The 20,938-nt window shown below is 40.5% G+C and overlaps 2 protein-coding genes across 3 annotated transcripts; both read right to left on the reverse strand.

Moving 5' to 3' along the window:
* Nucleotides 1–2,869: 2,869 nt before the first annotated feature.
* On the reverse strand, nucleotides 2,870–7,360 carry LOC109908228 (cytidine deaminase). 2 transcript variants are annotated; one of them, XM_020506796.2, is made up of 4 exons: nucleotides 7,015–7,360; nucleotides 4,387–4,498; nucleotides 3,913–3,970; nucleotides 2,870–3,480 (listed from the first exon to the last, which is right to left on the reverse strand). In XM_020506796.2, exons 1-4 carry the CDS (start codon nucleotides 7,214–7,216, stop codon nucleotides 3,373–3,375), a joined length of 480 nt encoding a protein of 159 aa, XP_020362385.1. In that variant the 5' UTR covers nucleotides 7,217–7,360; the 3' UTR covers nucleotides 2,870–3,372. The 2 variants fall into 2 exon arrangements, with proteins under 2 accessions (XP_020362385.1, XP_020362384.1); XM_020506795.2 differs by having other exon boundaries at nucleotides 2,870–3,513.
* A 972-nt stretch (nucleotides 7,361–8,332) lies between these two features.
* On the reverse strand, nucleotides 8,333–13,032 carry LOC109908578 (trypsin I-P1). The gene is made up of 6 exons (XM_031794519.1): nucleotides 12,975–13,032; nucleotides 12,419–12,483; nucleotides 10,601–10,751; nucleotides 10,179–10,320; nucleotides 9,594–9,851; nucleotides 8,333–8,774 (listed from the first exon to the last, which is right to left on the reverse strand). Exons 2-6 carry the CDS (start codon nucleotides 12,471–12,473, stop codon nucleotides 8,613–8,615), a joined length of 768 nt encoding a protein of 255 aa, XP_031650379.1. The 5' UTR covers nucleotides 12,474–12,483; nucleotides 12,975–13,032; the 3' UTR covers nucleotides 8,333–8,612.
* Nucleotides 13,033–20,938: the final 7,906 nt, after the last annotated feature.

The raw sequence follows: 20,938 nt of genomic DNA on the forward strand, positions 1-20,938 counted from the left end.
CTATTTAGTCACCCCTCAGGTCAACAACCTGAAAGGATGGGACACCATTACTTAAAACACCCTGTAACTCTTCTGATGTCAAGTCTCGCACACCCAAATACCTCTCTGCAGCTGCCACCACAACCTCAATTTTCTGCGACTTACGTTCCCTCCCTGCAGTACGTACAGTTGGTAACCATTGCTATAAATCCAATCTTACTCAAACATATATGACTTGTTGCCCTATCCCTCTGTACTGGTACAGTTCTACTACTCACACCACTCCTCTCCGGATACCTCCCCCTAAACCCATCTGTCTACTTTCTTCACTGCCTCAGCATATGACAACTTCTGCACTATTCTAACCCTTGAAACCTCAACCTGCCTCTCTCGCACGGGACATTTCTGATCCCCAGCCCCATGGGCACCCCTACATTTAACACATACCACTACTTTCCCCAATGCTACACATTCCTTTGTCTCATGCCCTTCTGCACACCAAGGAACCTGACTTCTGCACACTGCTGTCAGATGCCCATAAGCTTGACACCTGTAACAACGTAATATATTCGTCACAAAAGCTCATACAGGATACCTTATATATCCTAACATCACTTTGTTGGGAAAAGAATCAACATCAAAACTCAGAAGAACAGACAATGACTTCTGTTTCACCACTCACGCCACCCTGTCTGCGTTGCACCAAACGACGAGCATCCCAAACACCGGGAATCTTCCCCTTCAGTTGGTCAACTTTTACATTTACCGCTACCTCAGTAATCACTCCTTTCAAAGGTGGCCTTTTCTTGAGAGCAAAACAATTCACATTTCTTGCCCCCATTCGTTTAACACGGAGAGCCTTCTCCCACTGACCAGCAGAAACACAATTATCACAAGACCACTTCTGGTTACCGATTCCACAGCACCCAACTCTGTTTTCACACACCCTGAAACTACAAATGGGTTAAAAAAATAAATATGTACTTTATCCTGACCCTTGGTGCAAGCCTAGGGCTCAGAGAACCTCACCACATCTACCAGCTCAGGTACTTCACCCTCATTCACTTCCATTTCTCCTCCTGTCTTCAGCTCACTCTGCTTACACTTTCTACCATTCTTCTTTAACAAATCATCTCCCTTTTTCCCACCATTTTTAACCGACTCAAGCTCACCCTCTTCCTCCCTCTCTCTCTTAGACCTCCTCTGCCTCTCTTTTCCCCTCCATTGCTCCTCCGTATTCCAAGTATCCTTGTGATAATACTGCATTTCTCCTGCCGTACATCTTGTTCTTGCCTTCTCAAGGGACGCCATTTAACCGTCTGTCACAATCTCCGTACAATCAGCATGAACACATCAGGATGTAGCACTCTTCTTCTTCTTCTTCTGTGGGGTTTATTAGCAGGTAGCATCCAACGTGATGGCGCATTACCACCACTTACTGTACTGAAGTATGGGCCAAAGACAGGGAGAAACTAAATCCTACCTGCCAGCCCCGTTGCTCTTAAAAAATATAACAAAATATTTTAGACTAGATCTAATGACGTTCGACTCAATATACTTTTTAAACTCAATTCCTGTATCCCCTTTTCCCTCATACTAGATCTCAGCCTCTCTCTTTCCCTCTGATACTTCCCACACTGTAGGAATACATGCTCCACGGTCTCTGTTTCCTGGCAAATAATCACACTTTCCTGTTGGATGCTTTCCTATCACATTTAAGACTTATTCAACTGGCTGTGTCCCACCCGTACTCTTGTAAAAATAGCCTCCTTTCTTCTGTCCCTTCCTGCCGTCCTCCTCTCCGACTTTACTCTGTACTTGAAATAAATGCCAGTCCTTAGTATCTCTATTCCACTGCTCCTGCCATCTCTGCACCATCACTGTCCATGTCAGGATTTTTGCCTCTGCCTTGCTCATTGAAACTACAACATCCCCACTACTAAGTGCTTGTTTAGTCAGTACATCAACTGCCTCGTTCCCCTCCAACCCCTACATGGGCTGGGATTCAAGTAAATCTTATCTGTATACCCATCTGTCTAATCCAGCCATGGGTTTGTAGCACCTCATAAAGCAGGTCTTGTCTGCTACGTGATATAAAGGACTGGAGACTCATCCACACTGCACATGAATCAGAGCAAATAACTACTCTGTCTGGCTTGACTTCCTCCACCAACTGCAAGGCCAACAGTATGGCCATCGGCTCTGTCGTATATACATACAGATGATCTGTAATACGTTTCCTGACTGCCACCCCACACTCCTGCACTACAAATGCTGACACAGTATGTCATGTCCTTGGATCTTTTGAACCATCTGTGCAAATGACCACAAAATCCTGTGGTGCAGTGGGCTCCCGAGTAAGGCACTGCATCTCAGTGCAAGAGGTGTCACTACAGTCCCTGGTTCAAATCCAGGCTGTATCACATCCGGCTGTGATTGGGAGCCCCATGAGGCAGCGCACAATTGGCCCAGCGTCGTCCGTGTTTGGCCGTCATTGTAAATAAGAATTTGTTCTTAACTGACTTGCCTAGTTAAATAAACGTTAAATAAATAAACATAAAATAAATAAAATCCAGACGTCTCTAAACAAATCAGATGGATCAACACCCTCCCTATCTTTCTGTAGTCTCTCCAACACTTCTAGATCAACTACTCAACACTGCATACCACTTATAAAGCAGCTGCTTCGTCTTGATGTTCTTCTTTATCAAAAGCTAGCGCTACGCTTTTCCATTTCAAACAAGCGCGCTCTTCCAACCACCATTCACCGTCTCGCTTCATGCGCTTGATACCATTCCACTCCCAAACAGGAAACTACCTTCCCAACGTTACACAACACAAGGACGAATAGTTATGTAAACAAACTGGAACAGTCACAGAGAACGTGCTTCTTAGTGTCACATGACGTTTTATTTTTTATTTTTTACTTGACCTGTTTTTAGAATTAAAGAGACAATGACAATGTTATTGGTGTCAGCAAATGACGCAAATAGGCCTACACACAATCAAAACTGTACACAAATGTCCTAAAATATTGTAATATTAATGAGAAATACATCAAAATGCATTTTCAACATTGATACTTCACACTTCAAACAAGCACTCGCAAATCATACATATACAAATACTAATGTGATTATGAGCTGTGTATCGTTTGATGTAATTTACTGCATTTCAAACAAATTGTTAGAAAACACATTGAGACCAATTTTCCTAATTTCAAAGGTACAGACAGAAGAACAAGAATATCCAATGACATTATTCAACTAATAAATTGTATAGTCCTAATGGCTGGCAAAGCAGCCCATTATCCAGCCCAGCAGTCTAACATTTCATGGACCTGTAATGTTGTTATGAACGATTCTGGTTTTGCCTCTTGTCTTGTGAATACTATTATGACCCATTCTCTGTGGTGAACAATCTCTTTTTCTTCAGGTCTTCAGGCCCAAAGGACACAGGAAGCAGGTCTTCTATAGTCATTTCCTTGTAAGAACCATCAGGCTTGGATAGGAAGACAGACCAATGATCACCAAACTCCAAAGAAAAGGGAAATTAGATTATTTGAGATTTTCCCATTATAGATGCATGGCTGTGTGTGAACCAGTACCTGGGTTTGAGGAGACTTAGACCTTTTCTGGAAGTACAGACCGAGCGTAACGGCAGTAATGACGATAGCTGTTCTGTGAAACTGCATGTTTTTGTGGTAGTGAACATATTTTGACGTTATAACATTTGCAGAGCTGGTTAATGGGACTTTCAATTGAAGGATCCTGGGCTTCAGAGGAGACCTTGTCTCCTCATGTCCAGGTACTGGTTCAGGCTGTGTGATGTACCTTTGATTTTAAAACAACATGTTGATTTCCTGGATCAGACCTTTGTTCCATTATCAATGCACTCATTCACATATCTAAGTTGTATAAATCATTTATGTACCTCTCTCATGAACTGTCTGCAACCTCCACATGGTGAGATGAACTGGTCTTCCAGGTCACTACAAAATCAATCATGTCATTAACAACATTACCCTCAATGGTCATTTTTAGTACTGTGTGCACCCATATAGTTAGTGTTGACCATAATAGTATAGTTGTGCAGAAATTACAACTTTTTTTGTATTTTCTCTATTAACTATCTACTGAACATTTCAGGAAGACTAAGACATACCCCAATGTACTGTTTATATCAGCATGACTTTGATAGTAGAATGGTTTATAACCATCGACATACTCTGAGGGGAAGCAAAACCCAATGAACTCTATGATGGGGTCATTAATAATTGTATTTACTAATCTTAACTTGATGAAATCAACAGGATGACTGAATCAATACTTTTTTGGGATTCAGACATCATCGATCAACTGACTGTTGTTTACTCAGAAACAAGGCAAAGTTTTAAAAAGTATGTACCTGGCAATGGCAATAGCCTTAAAACTTCTGTATCCCCCGGAAACAGCTTTTGCAATAGCGGTCCTCTCTGCACAGAGGCCAAGGTTGTAGCTAGCATTTTCTACATTGCATCCTGTTAAGAAAAGTTCTGCATTTGTAAGAGTTTCTGGAATCTCTGGAAGGGCATCACATTAAAAACAGAACAAATTTGTTCATTTAATAACACTATAAAATAAATGACTCTCAATTATCATTATTGACTCACACTCAGAGGGTTCAATTTGATGCTTCTAAGGGCAATCTTAGTGTCACATATATTCATGTCTCATATGACCTGCACTGAACAGGAATGTCGATTTTTTACATCTTTAAAATGTCTGGGTTGTGACTTCAAGCAGAACAGACACAACAGAACAGACATAACCAATAAGGAATCAGAAAGATCCTGTTTGTATACACTGGCCGGTCTGACTTTATCCTCTGGCCTGTCTGAGTTTATACACTGGCCTGTCTGACTTTATCCTCTGGCATGTCTGACTTTATCCTCTGGCCTGTCTGACTTTATCCTCTGGCCTGTCTGAGTTTATACACTGGCCTGTCTGACTTTATCCTCTGGCATGTCTGACTTTATCCTCTGGCCTGTCTGACTTTATCCTCTGGCCTGTCTGAGTTTATACACTGGCCTGTCTGACTTTATCCTCTGGCATGTCTGACTTTATCCTCTGGCCTGTCTGACTTTATCCTCTGGCCTGTCTGACTTTATCCTCTGGCATGTCTGACTTTATCCTCTGGCCTGTCTGACTTTATCCTCTGGCATGTCTGACTTTATCATCTGGCCTGTGAATAAACTTTATAACATCAAAGGATGTTCAAAGTTATTATATTTTTTATAATTTATCTCTCTGTTGTTATGTTATTTTCCTATTTCCATTCCTTAACAGAATACCATTAAATGTTCTTTATTCCATGGTGCATAACATTGTTATACATTATCATGACTGTAGTTATTTTAAGCCACCTGAAGAGTTACGGCAGTATTCAACATACTAAATAAATCAATTGAAGCATTTTTATCAATCCATGTCAATCACCATATCCTCATCGGCAGACTCGACAGCCTTGGTTTCTCAAATGATTGCCTCGCCTGGTTCACCAACTACTTCTCTGATAGAGTTCAGTGTGTCAAGTCGGAGGGTCTGCTGTCCGGACCTCTGGCAGTCTCTATGGGGGTGCCACAGGGTTCAATTCTTGGACCGACTCTCTTCTCTGTATACATCAATGAGGTCGCTCTTGCTGCTGGTGAGTCCCTGATCCACCTCTACGCAGACGACACCATTCTGTATACTTCCGGCCCTTCTTTGGACACTGTGTTAACAACCCTCCAGGCAAGCTTCAATGCCATACAACTCTCCTTCCGTGGCCTCCAATTGCTCTTAAATACAAGTAAAACTAAATGCATGCTCTTCAACCGATCGCTACCTGCACCTACCCGCCTGTCCAACATCACTACTCTGGACGGCTCTGACTTAGAATACGTGGACAACTACAAATACTTAGGTGTCTGGTTAGACTGTAAACTCTCCTTCCAGACCCATATCAAACATCTCCAATCCAAAGTTAAATCTAGAATTGGCTTCCTATTTCGCAACAAAGCATCCTTCACTCATGCTGCCAAACATACCCTTGTAAAACTGACCATCCTACCAATCCTCGACTTTGGCGATGTCATTTACAAAATAGCCTCCAATACCCTACTCAACAAATTGGATGCAGTCTATCACAGTGCAATCCGTTTTATCACCAAAGCCCCATATACTACCCACCATTGCGACCTGTACGCTCTCGTTGGCTGGCCCTCGCTTCATACTCGTCGCCAAACCCACTGGCTCCATGTCATCTACAAGACCCTGCTAGGTAAAGTCCCCCCTTATCTCAGCTCGCTGGTCACCATAGCATCTCCCACCTGTAGCACACGCTCCAGCAGGTATATCTCTCTAGTCACCCCCAAGACCAATTCTTTCTTTGGCCGCCTCTCCTTCCAGTTCTCTGCTGCCAATGACTGGAACGAACTACAAAAATCTCTGAAACTGGAAACACTTATCTCCCTCACTAGCTTTAAGCACCAACTGTCAGAGCAGCTCACAGATTACTGCACCTGTACATAGCCCACCTATAATTTAGCCCAAACAACTACCTCTTTCCCAACTGTATTTAATTTGTATTTATTTATTTATTTTGCTCCTTTGCACCCCATTATTTTTTTATTTCTACTTTGCACATTCTTCCATTGCAAAACTACCATTCCAGTATTTTACTTGCTATATTGTATTTACTTTGCCATCATGGCCTTTTTTTGCCTTTACCTCCCTTCTCACCTCATTTGCTCACATTGTATATAGACTTGTTTATACTGCATTATTGACTGTATGTTTGTTTTTACTCCATGTGTAACTCTGTGTCGTTTTATCTGTCGAACTGCTTTGCTTTATCTTGGCCAGGTCGCAATTGTAAATGAGAACTTGTTCTCAACTTGCCTACCTGGTTAAATAAAGGTAAAATAAATAAAAAATAAAAATCTGCCCCCAACCCATGTATTCTTATTCTTATTCTTATATTATACTATTATTATATTATTTGAAAGCCCCTCACCTGTAAAAACTGTCCCATCATGTGCCAACAGGGCTGCCCCCACCCGGAACTTACTGTAGGGGCAGTAGGCAAACTCTTTAGCCCCCTGGGACTGGTGAATAAGAGGTTTAATCCAAACCTCATTTTCCTCTTCACTCGAGTGATTCCTGGCTTCTGTGTCTGCTCCGTCTACCCTTAACTCACCGATCCTGAAGTCTGTCATACCAACACTTTCTCTGTAAGTGTCTGTTGAGAGAGAAAAGGAGAGATAAAAGGTGAAAATAGAGAGTGGATGGGTTGAAAGCTGTACCCAACAAACAGGTTTTTAAAAGCCCCACAGCTCACACATGGTCTGGGTGGGAGGGGCACTGGCCCACTCTTTAGGGGAAGCCTAGCGTGTGTAATGACTTTTAAAGAGATCATTACCATATAGGGTTGGGGGGCAATTCCTACTTCCTGAATGTACTGATTTTAAATGGAATTGACCCCAAACTTTATCATTACTTTACTCTGGCTAATGACTTTCCTTTTAAACAGGGGTTACTTAAATTATAATGGCTCATTGGTTTGCGTATGACAAGTCTTACAATCCATTATGCAAAAGCATGCATCATAATGCATTATTGATTATACCTGCAGACTTGTACCAAATCTTTATAACTAGTAAATTATGATTGATTGATACATGTATGTGCAGTGAGGGTAAAAATGTAACAAACTGAGTAAAAACTCAAACGGACAACTAGAAAAAGCTCATACCAAGTTTATTCACCCACTGGGCCATACAGCTGCAAAGACAAGGCATGATTACACAAGCACATATATATATATATATATATATTTTAAACTTTATTTAACTTTATTCTACCTGGGGTGGTAGGTAGCCTAGTGGTTAGAGCGTTGGGCCAGTAACCGAAAGGTTGCTGGATTGAATCCCCGAGCTGACAAGGTAAAAATATGTTGTTCTGCCCTTGAACAAGGCAGTTAACCCACTGTTCCTAGGCCATCATTGTAAATAAGAATTTGTTCTTAACTGACTTGCCTAGTTAAATAAAGGTAAAATACATTTTAAAAGTACTACAGTAGGAAAGACATTGTGGTGGGCCACTCTGGCACCCCTCCCAGAGGTTTCTTCTCACTTCATCTGTTGATTTGACCTCGAGACGCATTCCTCACTCCTCCGCAGTTCCGCAGCTGTCCTGCCTTATCAGAGACTAACTATTTCCTTTCACCTCTCTCCTCAGAAACATGGAACAGAATATGAATATGTCTTTCCATATTCCTACTTCCCATCCACTTTTCATTGACCCCAAAATATACATACCTTATACACGTAAAGTAATTAAAATTGTGGTTTATTGCTATTCCACACAGAATGACATACTGTAGGATCTCTGTGCTACTTCCCCTAATATTGCCTCTATGTTGGCCCTCTACTCACAGCTAATGTGATGCCTCAGCCACTGCTCTTGTTCATATGGTTTAAAACTGTGACAAGCAGGAGTGGAATAGTGTAGTATTTTATTTGACCTCATGGTGATTTATATCCTTCTATTCAATTCATTGTGGAACTGTTCTCTTCCCTGGGTGCGCTACCCTTCCTGGACATTGGTCTTGATTCAGTTGTTGGGGTTGTCACTGTTGATGATCCAGTCGATCCATCTGACATACATTCTGACTTGAGTGTAGACTCCTGGGAAGTAAGGGTTGGCACAGCTGATTCCCCATGAGACGATGCCTTCCAAGTTTCCATTGCAGATAAGGGGTCCGCCCGAGTCGCCCTGTAGTACAATTACACAAAAGACACAATGATGGACAAAAGCTCTGGTCCTTTTGTTAGGGATATAAAGTGTGAATACACCACTTGTATCTGGCAAATTTCATGTTAGTTACCACACATTTTACAGAACACTGTTTTGTGTCTGTTTTTCTATTCTACAGCTAAATTGTGAAATTGTGATATTTTATTTTATTTTGTCACTTCTGCCATTGAAATGCTGTTGTTGTGGTTTTTAAGAATGTCGTGTGATCTGGGGATCAGCATCTGATGTCCCTTATCTGAACCTCATACTATACATGTCCATAATCCAAAGTAAATCTATCCCATTGGCTCTGGCCCTGTTTTAAAGGCCCACACCCTCTATTATTCATAGCAGTCTATACCTAGGCTCTTGTGACAGATGTGTTCTGCTTTTCATGTTTTGTGTTTGCCTGTCATGTATTGTGTAATTGATGTGTATTGATCATTTCATGTTGGGCTATCTAGAACCTAAAATGGTTCTTAGCCTGTCCCCATAGGAGAACCCTTTGAAAAAATATTTTTGTTTCCAGGTAGAACTCTTTTGGTTCCAGGTAGAACCTTTTTGCGTTCCATGCAGAACCCTTTCCATAGAGAGTTCCTAATGAAACCCAAAAGGGTTCTACCTGGAACCAAAAAGGGTTCTACTTGGAACCAAAAAGGATTCTCATATGGGGACAGACACATAACACTTTTGGAACCCTATTTTTAAAGAGTTGTGGTCTCAGCATTGTTCCCTGGTTAAATAAAGGTTAAGAAAATAATATTTGATTCTGGGAGCCAAGATTAGGCTAGTCTCTACCTGACAGGAGTCCTTGCCACCAAAGCGAGACCCAGCACACATCATGTTGTCTGTGATCCTCCAGTAGTAGTATTGGTGGCAGTAAGGAATGGTCTGCACATCCACAGCACGCAGCACAGGGGACAGGAAGTAGCTGTAGATACGCGTGACGCCCCAGCCGCTCACCGTACAGGTGGTGTACCCTGGGAGAGCAGGGGTGTCGTCTTCTGGCAGTGGGGCAGGCTGAACGTAGGCATTGAGCTTGGCTGGCTCACTGAGCTGGAACACACCCAACCACAAAAAAGGCACAACATCAGATGCTGCTGACCAATCAGGAGGCACACAATCAGATGCTGACCAATCAGAGAGAAGGGATCAACGGGGGCCGAGTCAATGTTATGGTACAACGTCTAAGCTGCAGCAGTATCTGAAGTTATGCAGTGATTAGACTAACTGAAATATTGAAACACATTAACAACATAGAGAGGTTCCAATATCTACACTAGCATACCACTTTCCCAAGCTTCATTGTAAGTGGTATGCCTGTATGGGCATTGAAACACTGCATGTCTCTACCTCATGGTGATGGAATGGAAAGTCTCTTACCTTGATGAGCATGATGTCGTTGTTGAAAGTCTTGTAGTTGTAGCTATAGTGGACCAAGATCTTGGAGATGTTGAACACTTGCTCGAAGCCTTCTTCCTCGACCAGACTGTGCTCACTCAAAACCACCTGGATCAGCTGGGCCCTGAAGAGGAACAGACATGATCCAATCTAGTAAGAACTATGTCCAGGGGAATTGGAGAGGATGCAAATAGAATTGTTACAACCTACAACATGATACACTACTACTCCCCACCCCCAAAACATTTACTCATTCAAGTGCGAGCTGGCCCTTACATTTTTTGATGTAATTGACTGTTGGCTTCAAGCATCTGTTCATTGTTTTATGCAATAGGATAGAGTTGACTACATTCTATTCCCTTCAACTGTGACACTACTATCCCATAATTGTAGTCAGTACTCACGGTCTCCAGCAGTGGGCAGCAGACACCACCCACTGGGGCCGAATGAGGGTGGCTCCACAGTAGTGGTTCCTGTTGTACTGTATAGATGCCTGGTACTTGATAGAATACCGTTCGACTTCTTGTCCTCCGATGATTCTCTGTGTAAATGTCTCTGTGGATTAGATTGAGAGGACAGTTTGTTATTAATCTGAATTAGTAATCTGAATTCCTACATGTGCATTTTGCATACAAAATTATTCAGGTGGTTAGTAAATTATACTTGAAAATATAATTATTTTGACATAAATAATGTAGTTGTCATCTTTATGTGAATATAATTGAATATATTACTTTACTTCACTTCACCTGTAGCGAAAATGTTTGATTCAACATAAGATAAATGCATAATCTAAACAACTATTTGTGTGTAAAAACAACTGCAAGGAAATTTGTGTTTAATATACATGTTCATGATATTTCCTTGCAATTTAAGAATTTTAAGTTCTTCCAACAACTTGCCATGTGGCTCTGTTTTCAGAGGATTGTGGGTATTTTTTGTATTTTTTTAACTTTACGATACTTTTACACAATGTTGTACGCATGTTTGAAGAATGAAAATATAATTTCTATATTAGTATCAAACAGTTTGTTATGCTATGAGGTGTAATGGATCATGATGAATGGATATCAAAACTGTCTGGCAAATTGACGTTAAATGATGAGAGCACCCATTCTCACCATTAATAAGATCATGTGAGTCGCTCTTGACAGAGGCAAATACATCAAGCTAGTTAGTGCTAGTGGAACAAATTCCTGCTAAAGTGGATGAAAATGTTGAGCGATGAAGTTCATAAAGCCATGTTTAACACTAAGACACGATCAATGAAAGTAACTACATAATCAGAAAGATTAAGTAGATCTAATGTACAATGACAGTTCTGGATTTGCTCAAATTAATTTGGATCGTAGCCATTGTTTTTTGCTGGACTTTATATATTAGTGTTTGTGAAACCCTAAAAGTGAAATATATTATACGTAAAAATACACCATGTTGGAAATTCTCAAAAAGCTGATGCAAAAAGTTGCCCATTTTTAAAAGTGGAACTAGCACAATATTTTTTACAGTGTACATTAAAAACCATTGTGGATACACTAATTGAACAGATGGCTGAAAAATGAATGTTCGAGGCCTGATGCTCTTCAGGGCTCTGTGGCCAATATTAGAAAAACAATGTTAATTCTGAAACAGTTGTAAGCTGTGCTCATTATTTACAAACAAATACTAACCAGCTGGATATTGGCAGCGTACTGTAAGTTGTCATACTGTTATAAAGCATCAACAATGTACTTTTAGCTGTCGACAGAGTCACACGGTATGTGTTTCTAGTGTGCTACAGGTTTCACGTGGCTTAACTTCACATGCTATTACATATTGTAACAATGTTTGTCCAATCATGTAACCTGGACTGTAGGGACTTCAAATGTCATAGGATCCTGGGCCTGACACCCGTGAGGAGGATATGCTGTAACATACAATGGGTATTCAGGGCCAGACTTAGGCTAATCATAGCTCCTTTAGCTGTCGTTGTTTCCATCTCTACAGCCAGCACGCAAACAGGCACACAAACAAGTGTACAGGCCGCATACAGAAGCATCTACCTTTCAGAGTTGACTGTTTTTACTGTTTACTGTTATTTACTGTTTTTACTCTGCCCCAAACCATACTGGGATTTTATTCATCCTCCTAGAATTCAAGGCATATTTGTACTGTTTACACACATAATATGGCCTATTACAAGTATTTTTTAAATATCCAAGTATGATCTAGTAGTAACCTACCTCTGACTGAGAGAGCCAGTAGGAGCAGCACTGCAGACCATGTCAACTGTTCCATGTTTACTTCACTTGAAACATGGAAACACATTGAATTTGATTAGAGAAATCCCCAATAATGACATATCAGTGTTTCTAGCCTACATAGATGTCCTAGGGATTGTTTTATCTCAAGACAAAATCCCACACAGCTTCTGAGAGATCAAAGTATGTTTCTGGTATCCTCAATTATGTGATTTTTACATGAGATTACATCCCATCCCGTGTTAGGACCACTGAGATGATCGAAGACGACATCCTGTATCTCTTCAAACTTGTTATTTTCCCCTAGAAAGTATTCCGTGTAGTTTAAACAAAATGTCACATGTAAAATTCAATAACTTGACAGATAGAATTCATGTCATAAGGTCATTGATTTTAACAAACCAATCACATATCTTTGAGTAGATGTAGCTTTTGACCCCATGTAAGTAACCATGGACTTAAAAAAGTAAACATAAATGTTTTACATAAAATATGCACAAAAAAAAACTTTAAAGTATCTAGGCGTTTTGCTACTCACCAACAGCCACAATCCTTCACTGCACAGCCTTCTGCTATCTCCAACTGGTGGTTCCAGGGTTCTCCTCTTGCCTTTTATAATGCTACCATGCCCTTTTTATTTTGCTTTGTTATGTCCCATCATGCATATGAAATGGGGTATCCCACAACACAAGACAGAGACTGACCTAGTCCATGACAAAACATTGTGTTCTCCATTATCTCCATTTCTAAGCCTTTTCTTGATTGCACCTTGGGGCTCATTGTTGAGTGGAGGTAGCTGGGAATTGAACACCTTTCTCCAGTCAAGCCCAAGACGTGAACATAATAAGAGTTCATTGGTTTATTGTGCTGATTGGATTGAATGGGGGTGGTGTTAGATAAGAATTCATGTATTGTGGCATTAAAAAACAGTATTATTATAGCAAATATAAAAAGTTACATTTGTCCCCTTGGCATGATGTAAATGACTTGAACAATAGGCCTATCCAAATATGAATAACATTTATGGTTCTTTGTGTGAGGTCATGCATCCTCAAAAAAACAAAGGCGCTACACTGATAGTACATACATGAAAATAACAGAAACGCCCACACGCTGTATGCTCCTAATTACCACATTTAAAGACAACATTACGATCTGTGTATTGCACCATATCAGGTTGTCAACTTCTGCTTGAAAAAGTGCATTGATGTGTATTTTCTGTCATTTCTGTAATTCAGGGCTCATCTGTAAAAGAGACCTTGATCTCAGTATGACTCTCTTTTAAAATAAAGGTGAAATAAATCATTTCTGCATTTTATCCAAATAGGTATTTCCAGAAACAGATCCTAATGGGGAACTGTGATAATGACAAGTGTACGTTTTGCAGTTTCAAATATGAATGAAATAATAGTAGTTACATTATAATCATGTTTGTTCCAATTCCTATACTCTAGAGATGCAGTATCATGCATCATTACATTGGGGAGTTATAGTGTGTAGATACTGTATAGTGTATAGTTACAGTGTCTTTGAGATCAACTTTTATGTTGTTGTCTGATCCCATCTCAGATTCTATACCTCACACCTAAAAAGGGCAATTCCCAACGGACAGAAACCGTTTTGAAGATAAATTCTAAACCAACTCTTTCATTACTCGTGAATACACTGAGAAGTTGTACTATGAATATACTTGTTACAAACCAGGCCTGAGCCTATTGAGATACATTGATCATACAAAATCTAACAATTCCCTATAGAGCTCATCAATACATAAGCCACAGTATGTTATTAAAGCCACTCGCTACCTGCTATCAGTCACTGTTCTGCTTCAGGGTTATGACCTTGAGGACTGTGTTTGACTGATTGTTGAAGTAGCCCACGGACAGACAGTCGCTCATGACTCTGCTTTATATATGGGCCTTTGTGGCACCCTGTTCCAATTATGCTCTTACGGTAAATTGGGTATATTTAGGTCATGTATATCACTGAGGCCAAGCTTCCTGCCATCCAGGACCTATATACTAGGCAGTGTCAGAGGAAGGCCCCAAAAATGGTAAAAGATTCCAGTCACCCAAGTCATGCACTGTTCTCTCTGATACCGCACGGCAAGCAGTACTGGAGCACCAAGTCTAGGTCCAAAAGAAAGTAAGCATTTCACGATAAGGTTGTATTCGGCGCAACTGACAAATAAAATTAGATTTGATGTTTATCTCTTCCTGTCTATGAATGGAAACGCAGTGTCACTGTACTGTGTCTCACGCAGTATCTCATACTGTTGGCAATTCAACTGCATACGTTTACAATATGTTCCACATATTCACAAATGGAAAATTTGATCATTTTAAAGAAAGCATTATACAATGAATTATGCTCAACGCTGTTCTTCTCTGATTGCTAACATGTTATTGATATATCATACAGATGTAGGATCTTAATTCCAGATGTAGGATCTTCATTCCATTTTTAAAGGACATGTAACACTTTTAGTGTATTTGAGGTTTTAAAAATCTTCTAAAGTTTGTAATTTCCACTTTTAAATTTCAGACTTGATTTTACTAATAATTTATCAACCCCTACAAAAATGTCAGTTAATTATAACCACATAATAATTCACATTTCCTGATGCTGCAGGATTATTTTCCTGCTGTAGCAAACTGTCTCAAATTAAGATCCTACATCTGTATAGATATGTTGTGTGAAATTATATACAGTCATTGTCCCAATTTAGATAAAATACAGATAAGATACATTCTTAGGTACAAAACATCTCTGGATTATACAGGTATGTATGGAGGAAATTAGAGATGATTTACGTTTACCCTATTTTGGAGTTTAGTGAGCATTTCTGTCTAATACACAAGGAGATACATCTGTCATTTAATCTGCAACTTAAATCATCGACACCTGGGTTTAACTGTATGGCAAATCAATCTATCTATATCAAGTGTTACAAAACAGTAAGGTCATATCAACAGAAACAGGATGGAGGACACAGAAAGTTCCACAGAAACTCCAGTTCTAATTCATTTTTTTCTCAAAGCTTTACAAGCAGGAACATTTAAGTTTCCGTTTTACTTCTTGAATTTACTGAATTACAATGGAATTGACCCCAATTATCCCTGACCCCAGATCGATGAAGATAGAGTAATGGCCGAATGGCCATGTAGCGTGAAGATAGTATTGGAGCGCATCATTTGGAAAAAAAGCTTTGGTCAGCACCCAGGGGATGAGCAGCAGAGGGAGAGACGAAGGGAGGGAGGTTGCTTGCGGTGTCAATAAGTGTCTGACTAAGAGAGGGCCATTAGCTGGCGGAGGTCAGGAGGTCCACCAGGGGAAGGTAGCACTAGTGAGAAAGAGGGAGAGGGGAGAGAGTTAGAAAGAGAGAGAGAGAGAGAGAGAAGGAGAGCGAGAGCGAGAGCGAGAGCGAGAGGGTGGCGTACGGTGGCACTGATGAGCCCTGTCAGAACCCCGGACGCTCCATTTTTAATGATGCCCTAACCAGGTCTGTTTGGAAGATGTACTGGGCCAAGCCTGAGGCAGTACAGTGCTGCTGCTGATCAGTCAAACACTCATCGATCACTCCTGGTTATAGAGATCAATAAGGAAATGCACAATAATGATAAAGAGCTGAGGGGCCAAGCTTCCTGACATCCAGGACCTATATACTAGACAGTGTCAGAGGAAGGCCCAAAAAATTGTCAAAGACTCCAGTCACCCAAGTCATAGACTGTTCTCTCTGCTACCTCACTGCAAGTGGTACCGGAGCACCAAGTCTAGGACCAAAAGGCTCCTTAACATCTCCTACCCCCATGCCATAAGACTGCTGAACAATTAATCAAATGGGCACCTGGACTATTTACATTGACCCCCCCCCTTTGTTGTTACACTGCTACTACCCGCTGTTTTTTATCTATGCATAGGCACTTCACAAATGACCTCAACTAACCTATATAGCCTCGTTATTGTTATGTAGTTTTCTTGTGTTACATTTTTTTTTTTTTTACAAAGTAGTCAAAAAGTAAAGTTCACTTTAGTTTATTTAGTAAATCTTTTTTGAACTGCATTGTTGGTACAGGGCTTGTAAGTAAGCATTTCACGGTAAGGTCTACACTTGTTTCGGTGCATGTGACAAATACAATTTGATTTGATTTGAACCTTACTCTTTATTCTCTTTTTCATTAAAGGTAGACTCAGCGAAATGACATTGCCACGAGTAGCGCAGCAGGTAATGAGGTGAGCAAGATGCAAGACTTCACTCTCAGACAGTCACACACAGTATCTGGGCATGTGCACGGGTTGGCTTCATGCTGTTTACAGTGTGGAAGCCAGGGCACCAAAACAGCTGAGAAGTTGAGCCTGTGCTTCAACACTCTTAGTTGTTGTGGAAATTCTGTTTATTTTCTACATCTACGTCATATCGCTGAGTTTACCTTTAAGACATGAAGTTGACCAATTTCTCATACACATTGATGGTACAGTCTATTTTTCATACACATCAGTAGAAATGATCCCTGTAATTATTTTAGGCACTGAGCAAGTATCAGGTCTGCTGTGAACGTTGTGAAACTTCCAGCGCACATTTACTGTGAACACTGAGACTGTACCCACTTTAAGTTACAGTGTTAACCAGAGGTGTGGACTCGAGTCACATGACTTGGACTCGAGTCAGATTAGAGTCACAAATATGATGACTTGCAAATCGACTTTGACCTTAATTCAATGACTCGTGACTTGACTTGGACTTGAGGCTTATGACTCGACCTGACATGATACCCTCCCCAAGTACAAATATAAAAAATGATGCTATTAAAAAAAGTGGGCAGCACATTAACTCTTCATTTAACGGATTACAGTTTGAATCAGACAGCAGCCAATCAAATTGTGCCAGCTGAGAAAAAGTTGTGCGTGGCAGTGCAGAGGAACGTCGGCAGGTGAATTCAGATGGAGCCCTTGGAAAGATGATACCCAAAATGATTATTTTAGGATATAAAGACGACGCTGTATCAACAAATAACAGATTACAACTGAGTGACCATCGAGTGACCATTTATTTATCTGTTATTTTACCAGGTAAGTTGACTGAGAACACGTTCTCATTTGCAGCAACGACCTGGGGAATAGTTACAGGGGAGAGGAGGGGGATGAATGAGCCAGTTGTAAACTGGGGATTATTAGGTGACCATGATGGTTTGAGGGCCAGATTGGGAATTTAGCCAGGACACCGGGGTTAACACCCCTACTCTTACGATAAGTGCCATGGGATCTTTCATGACCTCAGAGAGTCAGGACTCCCGTTTAACGTCCCATCCGAAAGACGGCACCCTACACAGGGCAGTGTCCCCAATCGCTGCCCTGGGGCATTGGGATATTTTTTAGATCAGAGGAAAGAGTGCCTCCTACTGGCCCTCCAACACCACTTCCAGCAGCATCTGGTCTCCCATCCAGGGACTGACCAGGACCAACCTGCTTAGACCAGCTTAAAAAACAGATATGCAACATTTAACCAATTTAAAACTGCACTGTAGCAATGAAGTTAGTGCAGTTAGCTATAGGCCCAATACATTATCACTGCATATTGGCTTTGCTTGAATTACCTTGCCAATGCATTGTTGGTAATCGATCCATTGTTGTATTACTTGTGAGGCACATCTGAGTGAGCATAAGTGTAAATAATTCACTTTTTATTTTACTGGGCTGATGGTACCGGTGTCGGATGGTCAGTGGAGGGAGAGAGCAGCAGACTGAGGGTCCGCCTCTCAACAGCCCTCTGCTCTCCCTTTCCTCCACTGACACTGACCAAAAAGGGACACCGTCTTCCAGCTGATGGTGAACTCGAGTCGCACCGCATTATTTCTGCCTCGTGCACAAATTCATGTTGTTACTCCTATGAACAGAGAAAGTGAAATATTCCTCAATAATTAAGACACAAGCCACTAATAATAACAATGCAAGTCTATAGATACACTTTCCTAGTCATTCATTACTGCTGTAGTGCTTGTTGTAGCGCTGAATGGAAATAGGAAGAATGCGCATTTTATGGCTTATAAAAGTGTTGAATACAAAGTGTTGACAGTGCTGAGTAAGAACTTAAACATGAACTCACTCATAGTCATGGTTTTAAATGTTTTTAAATCTCAAAGTATCCATTTTTCTGTAGATTTCTTATACCTGCTATGTTACCGCAGACACAGTAATCTGAGTCATCCGATTGGCCAGTGGTAGGCCTATACTTGATTTGCTCTCTGGGCCCGCCGGGAAGGCAGAGTTTGTACCTTCAGACACATGAAATAGTTCAAAATGGCAAAAGAACATTAACATACCGGTGTAGTGTAAACATTCTAAATTAACCTGCAATCTAGTTTCCTTTATTGTAAGTTAATGAAATTGGGGTCAAAGTGGTAAAATCACAGTCTTTTATTTTCAATACATCGATATAGGGTTCAGTATGTATATAGATTACACATTTAAATGTTAATAGGAATTAGGCTAGCTGAGCAAATATAACATGGATCATGTTATCACAATAAATAAGGCCAGTATAAAAGACTAAAAAGAGCGTACGACAGGTTATACCAGGGTGTGTAGGCTTTACTTTGCTGCTGCTTCAGTTATACATTGTTTCCAGGACGACAGGATGGCCACGGAAATAGAAACCGGATTTCAGAAATCAGAGAATGCTGATGGGATCCCAGATCCTTTCCCTTTACGATTGGAGTAGTGTAGCAGCTATAGATGAGCGCCTCTCAGTCTGGTCTGGCCTCACCTTTGTTTAAACATGGACCTGCCTTCTGTTTTACTACCTATACTTCTGGAACTCCTTGCTGTAAGTAAATGTAAAAAATAAAAATAAACTTTTCTGTCTCATTTACTGTGGTAGTTAGTGGCTGTGTGTGGACAACTAGTCCATTGAATGCTGGTTTTATTGTTGAATATGAAAAGATGAAGGTGACAAAAGTAGAAAGGGTTGTAGTAGAATTTGAGGTAATCCTTGAGATGCTGGTTGTGGTCATAATACTAATAAACACTTTTTGGCTGTTAGAACTATTTCTCTATTTACTGGATCTGTTGTAATATCCTACTGCGTGGGACAATCTTTTTGCCAACATACTGTATTTGCCACTGTCATTTTTATGTAGAGATGTTTATTACTGCATGTCATTTGTTAATAATTTGTTTGTAATTAGGATTCTTAATTAACGGAATAACACAAACATCTGGCGGCAGCAGGGCTGAGGTCCCAAAGTGGGTAGAGTAACTTATCAAAAATATCAGGTCTTCCTTTCCTGTGGCGGTCCTCATGAGAGCCAGTTTCATCATAGCGCTTGATCGGTTTTGCGACTGCACTTGAAGAAACGTTCAAAGTTCTTGAAATGCTCCGGATTGACTGACCTTCATGTCTTAAAGTAATGATGGACTGTCGTTTCTCTTTGCTTATTTAGCTGTTCTTGCCATAATATGTACTTGGTCTTTTACCAAATAGGGCTACTTTCTGTATACCACCCCTACCTTGTCACAACACAACTGTTTGGCTCATACGCATTAAGAAGGAAAGAAATTCCACAAATGAACTTCTAACAAGGCACACCTGTTAATTGAAATGCTTTCCAGGTGACTACCTCATGAAGCTGGTCGAGGGGATGTCCAGAGTGTCCAAAGCTGTCATCAAGGCAAAGGGTGGCTACTTTGAAGATTCTCAAATATAATTGTTTTTGTTTTTTGTTTAACACTTTTTTGGTTACTACATGATTCTAAGTGTCTTTTTTTTAAAACCCTGGAATGAGTAGGTTTGTCCAAACTTTTGACTGATACTGTACATGATGAGTAAACAGACAATAGTAAACGCCTTCACGAGACAGATATTCACAGAAAAAGCACAAGGGAATATATTATTAAATCAAGGTCAAATTCAATCTTACCTCTAAGAGAACATGAGAGGGTACACTCTATGATGTCTACAGTGAAGCATGATTGATATTGACTGTGATTCTGTGCACTCCTGAGATTGGATTGTATTGATCCACAAAACATGTGCCATAAAACCCTATGATGCTGTCTTTATGAGTTGTGTGCTGCAGCAGTAACTGTTACTACCCTACACTCTAAGGGTAGTAACAGTTACACTCTCCCGGGGATGCCCTTGCACCCCATTCCATCACATACATTGTATCAATAGTCAACTACAGTATACAGTATACTGGGTGCTCACAGCAACACATTGTAATAAGAGATAAGTTATTTTCTTTATATTGTCATTCTTTGTAACACCCTCCCCCCTTTTAATAGTTTAATAGTAATAGTAAGCTTTACATAAGTGTGCAGTTTGTGTCACAAGCACACACCTGATCTCACAAGACACAATAAACCAGGTCAGATATGGATTAGGATTATTATAGGTCCACAGACGATGCAATCTCAACCACACTGCACACTGCCCTAACCCATCTGGACAAGAGGAATACCTATGTGAGAATGCTGTTCATCGACTACAGCTCGGCATTCAAC

This window comes from Oncorhynchus kisutch, linkage group LG17 (assembly GCF_002021735.2).
Source record: "Oncorhynchus kisutch isolate 150728-3 linkage group LG17, Okis_V2, whole genome shotgun sequence".
NCBI classification, from domain to species: Eukaryota; Metazoa; Chordata; class Actinopteri; order Salmoniformes; family Salmonidae; genus Oncorhynchus; species Oncorhynchus kisutch.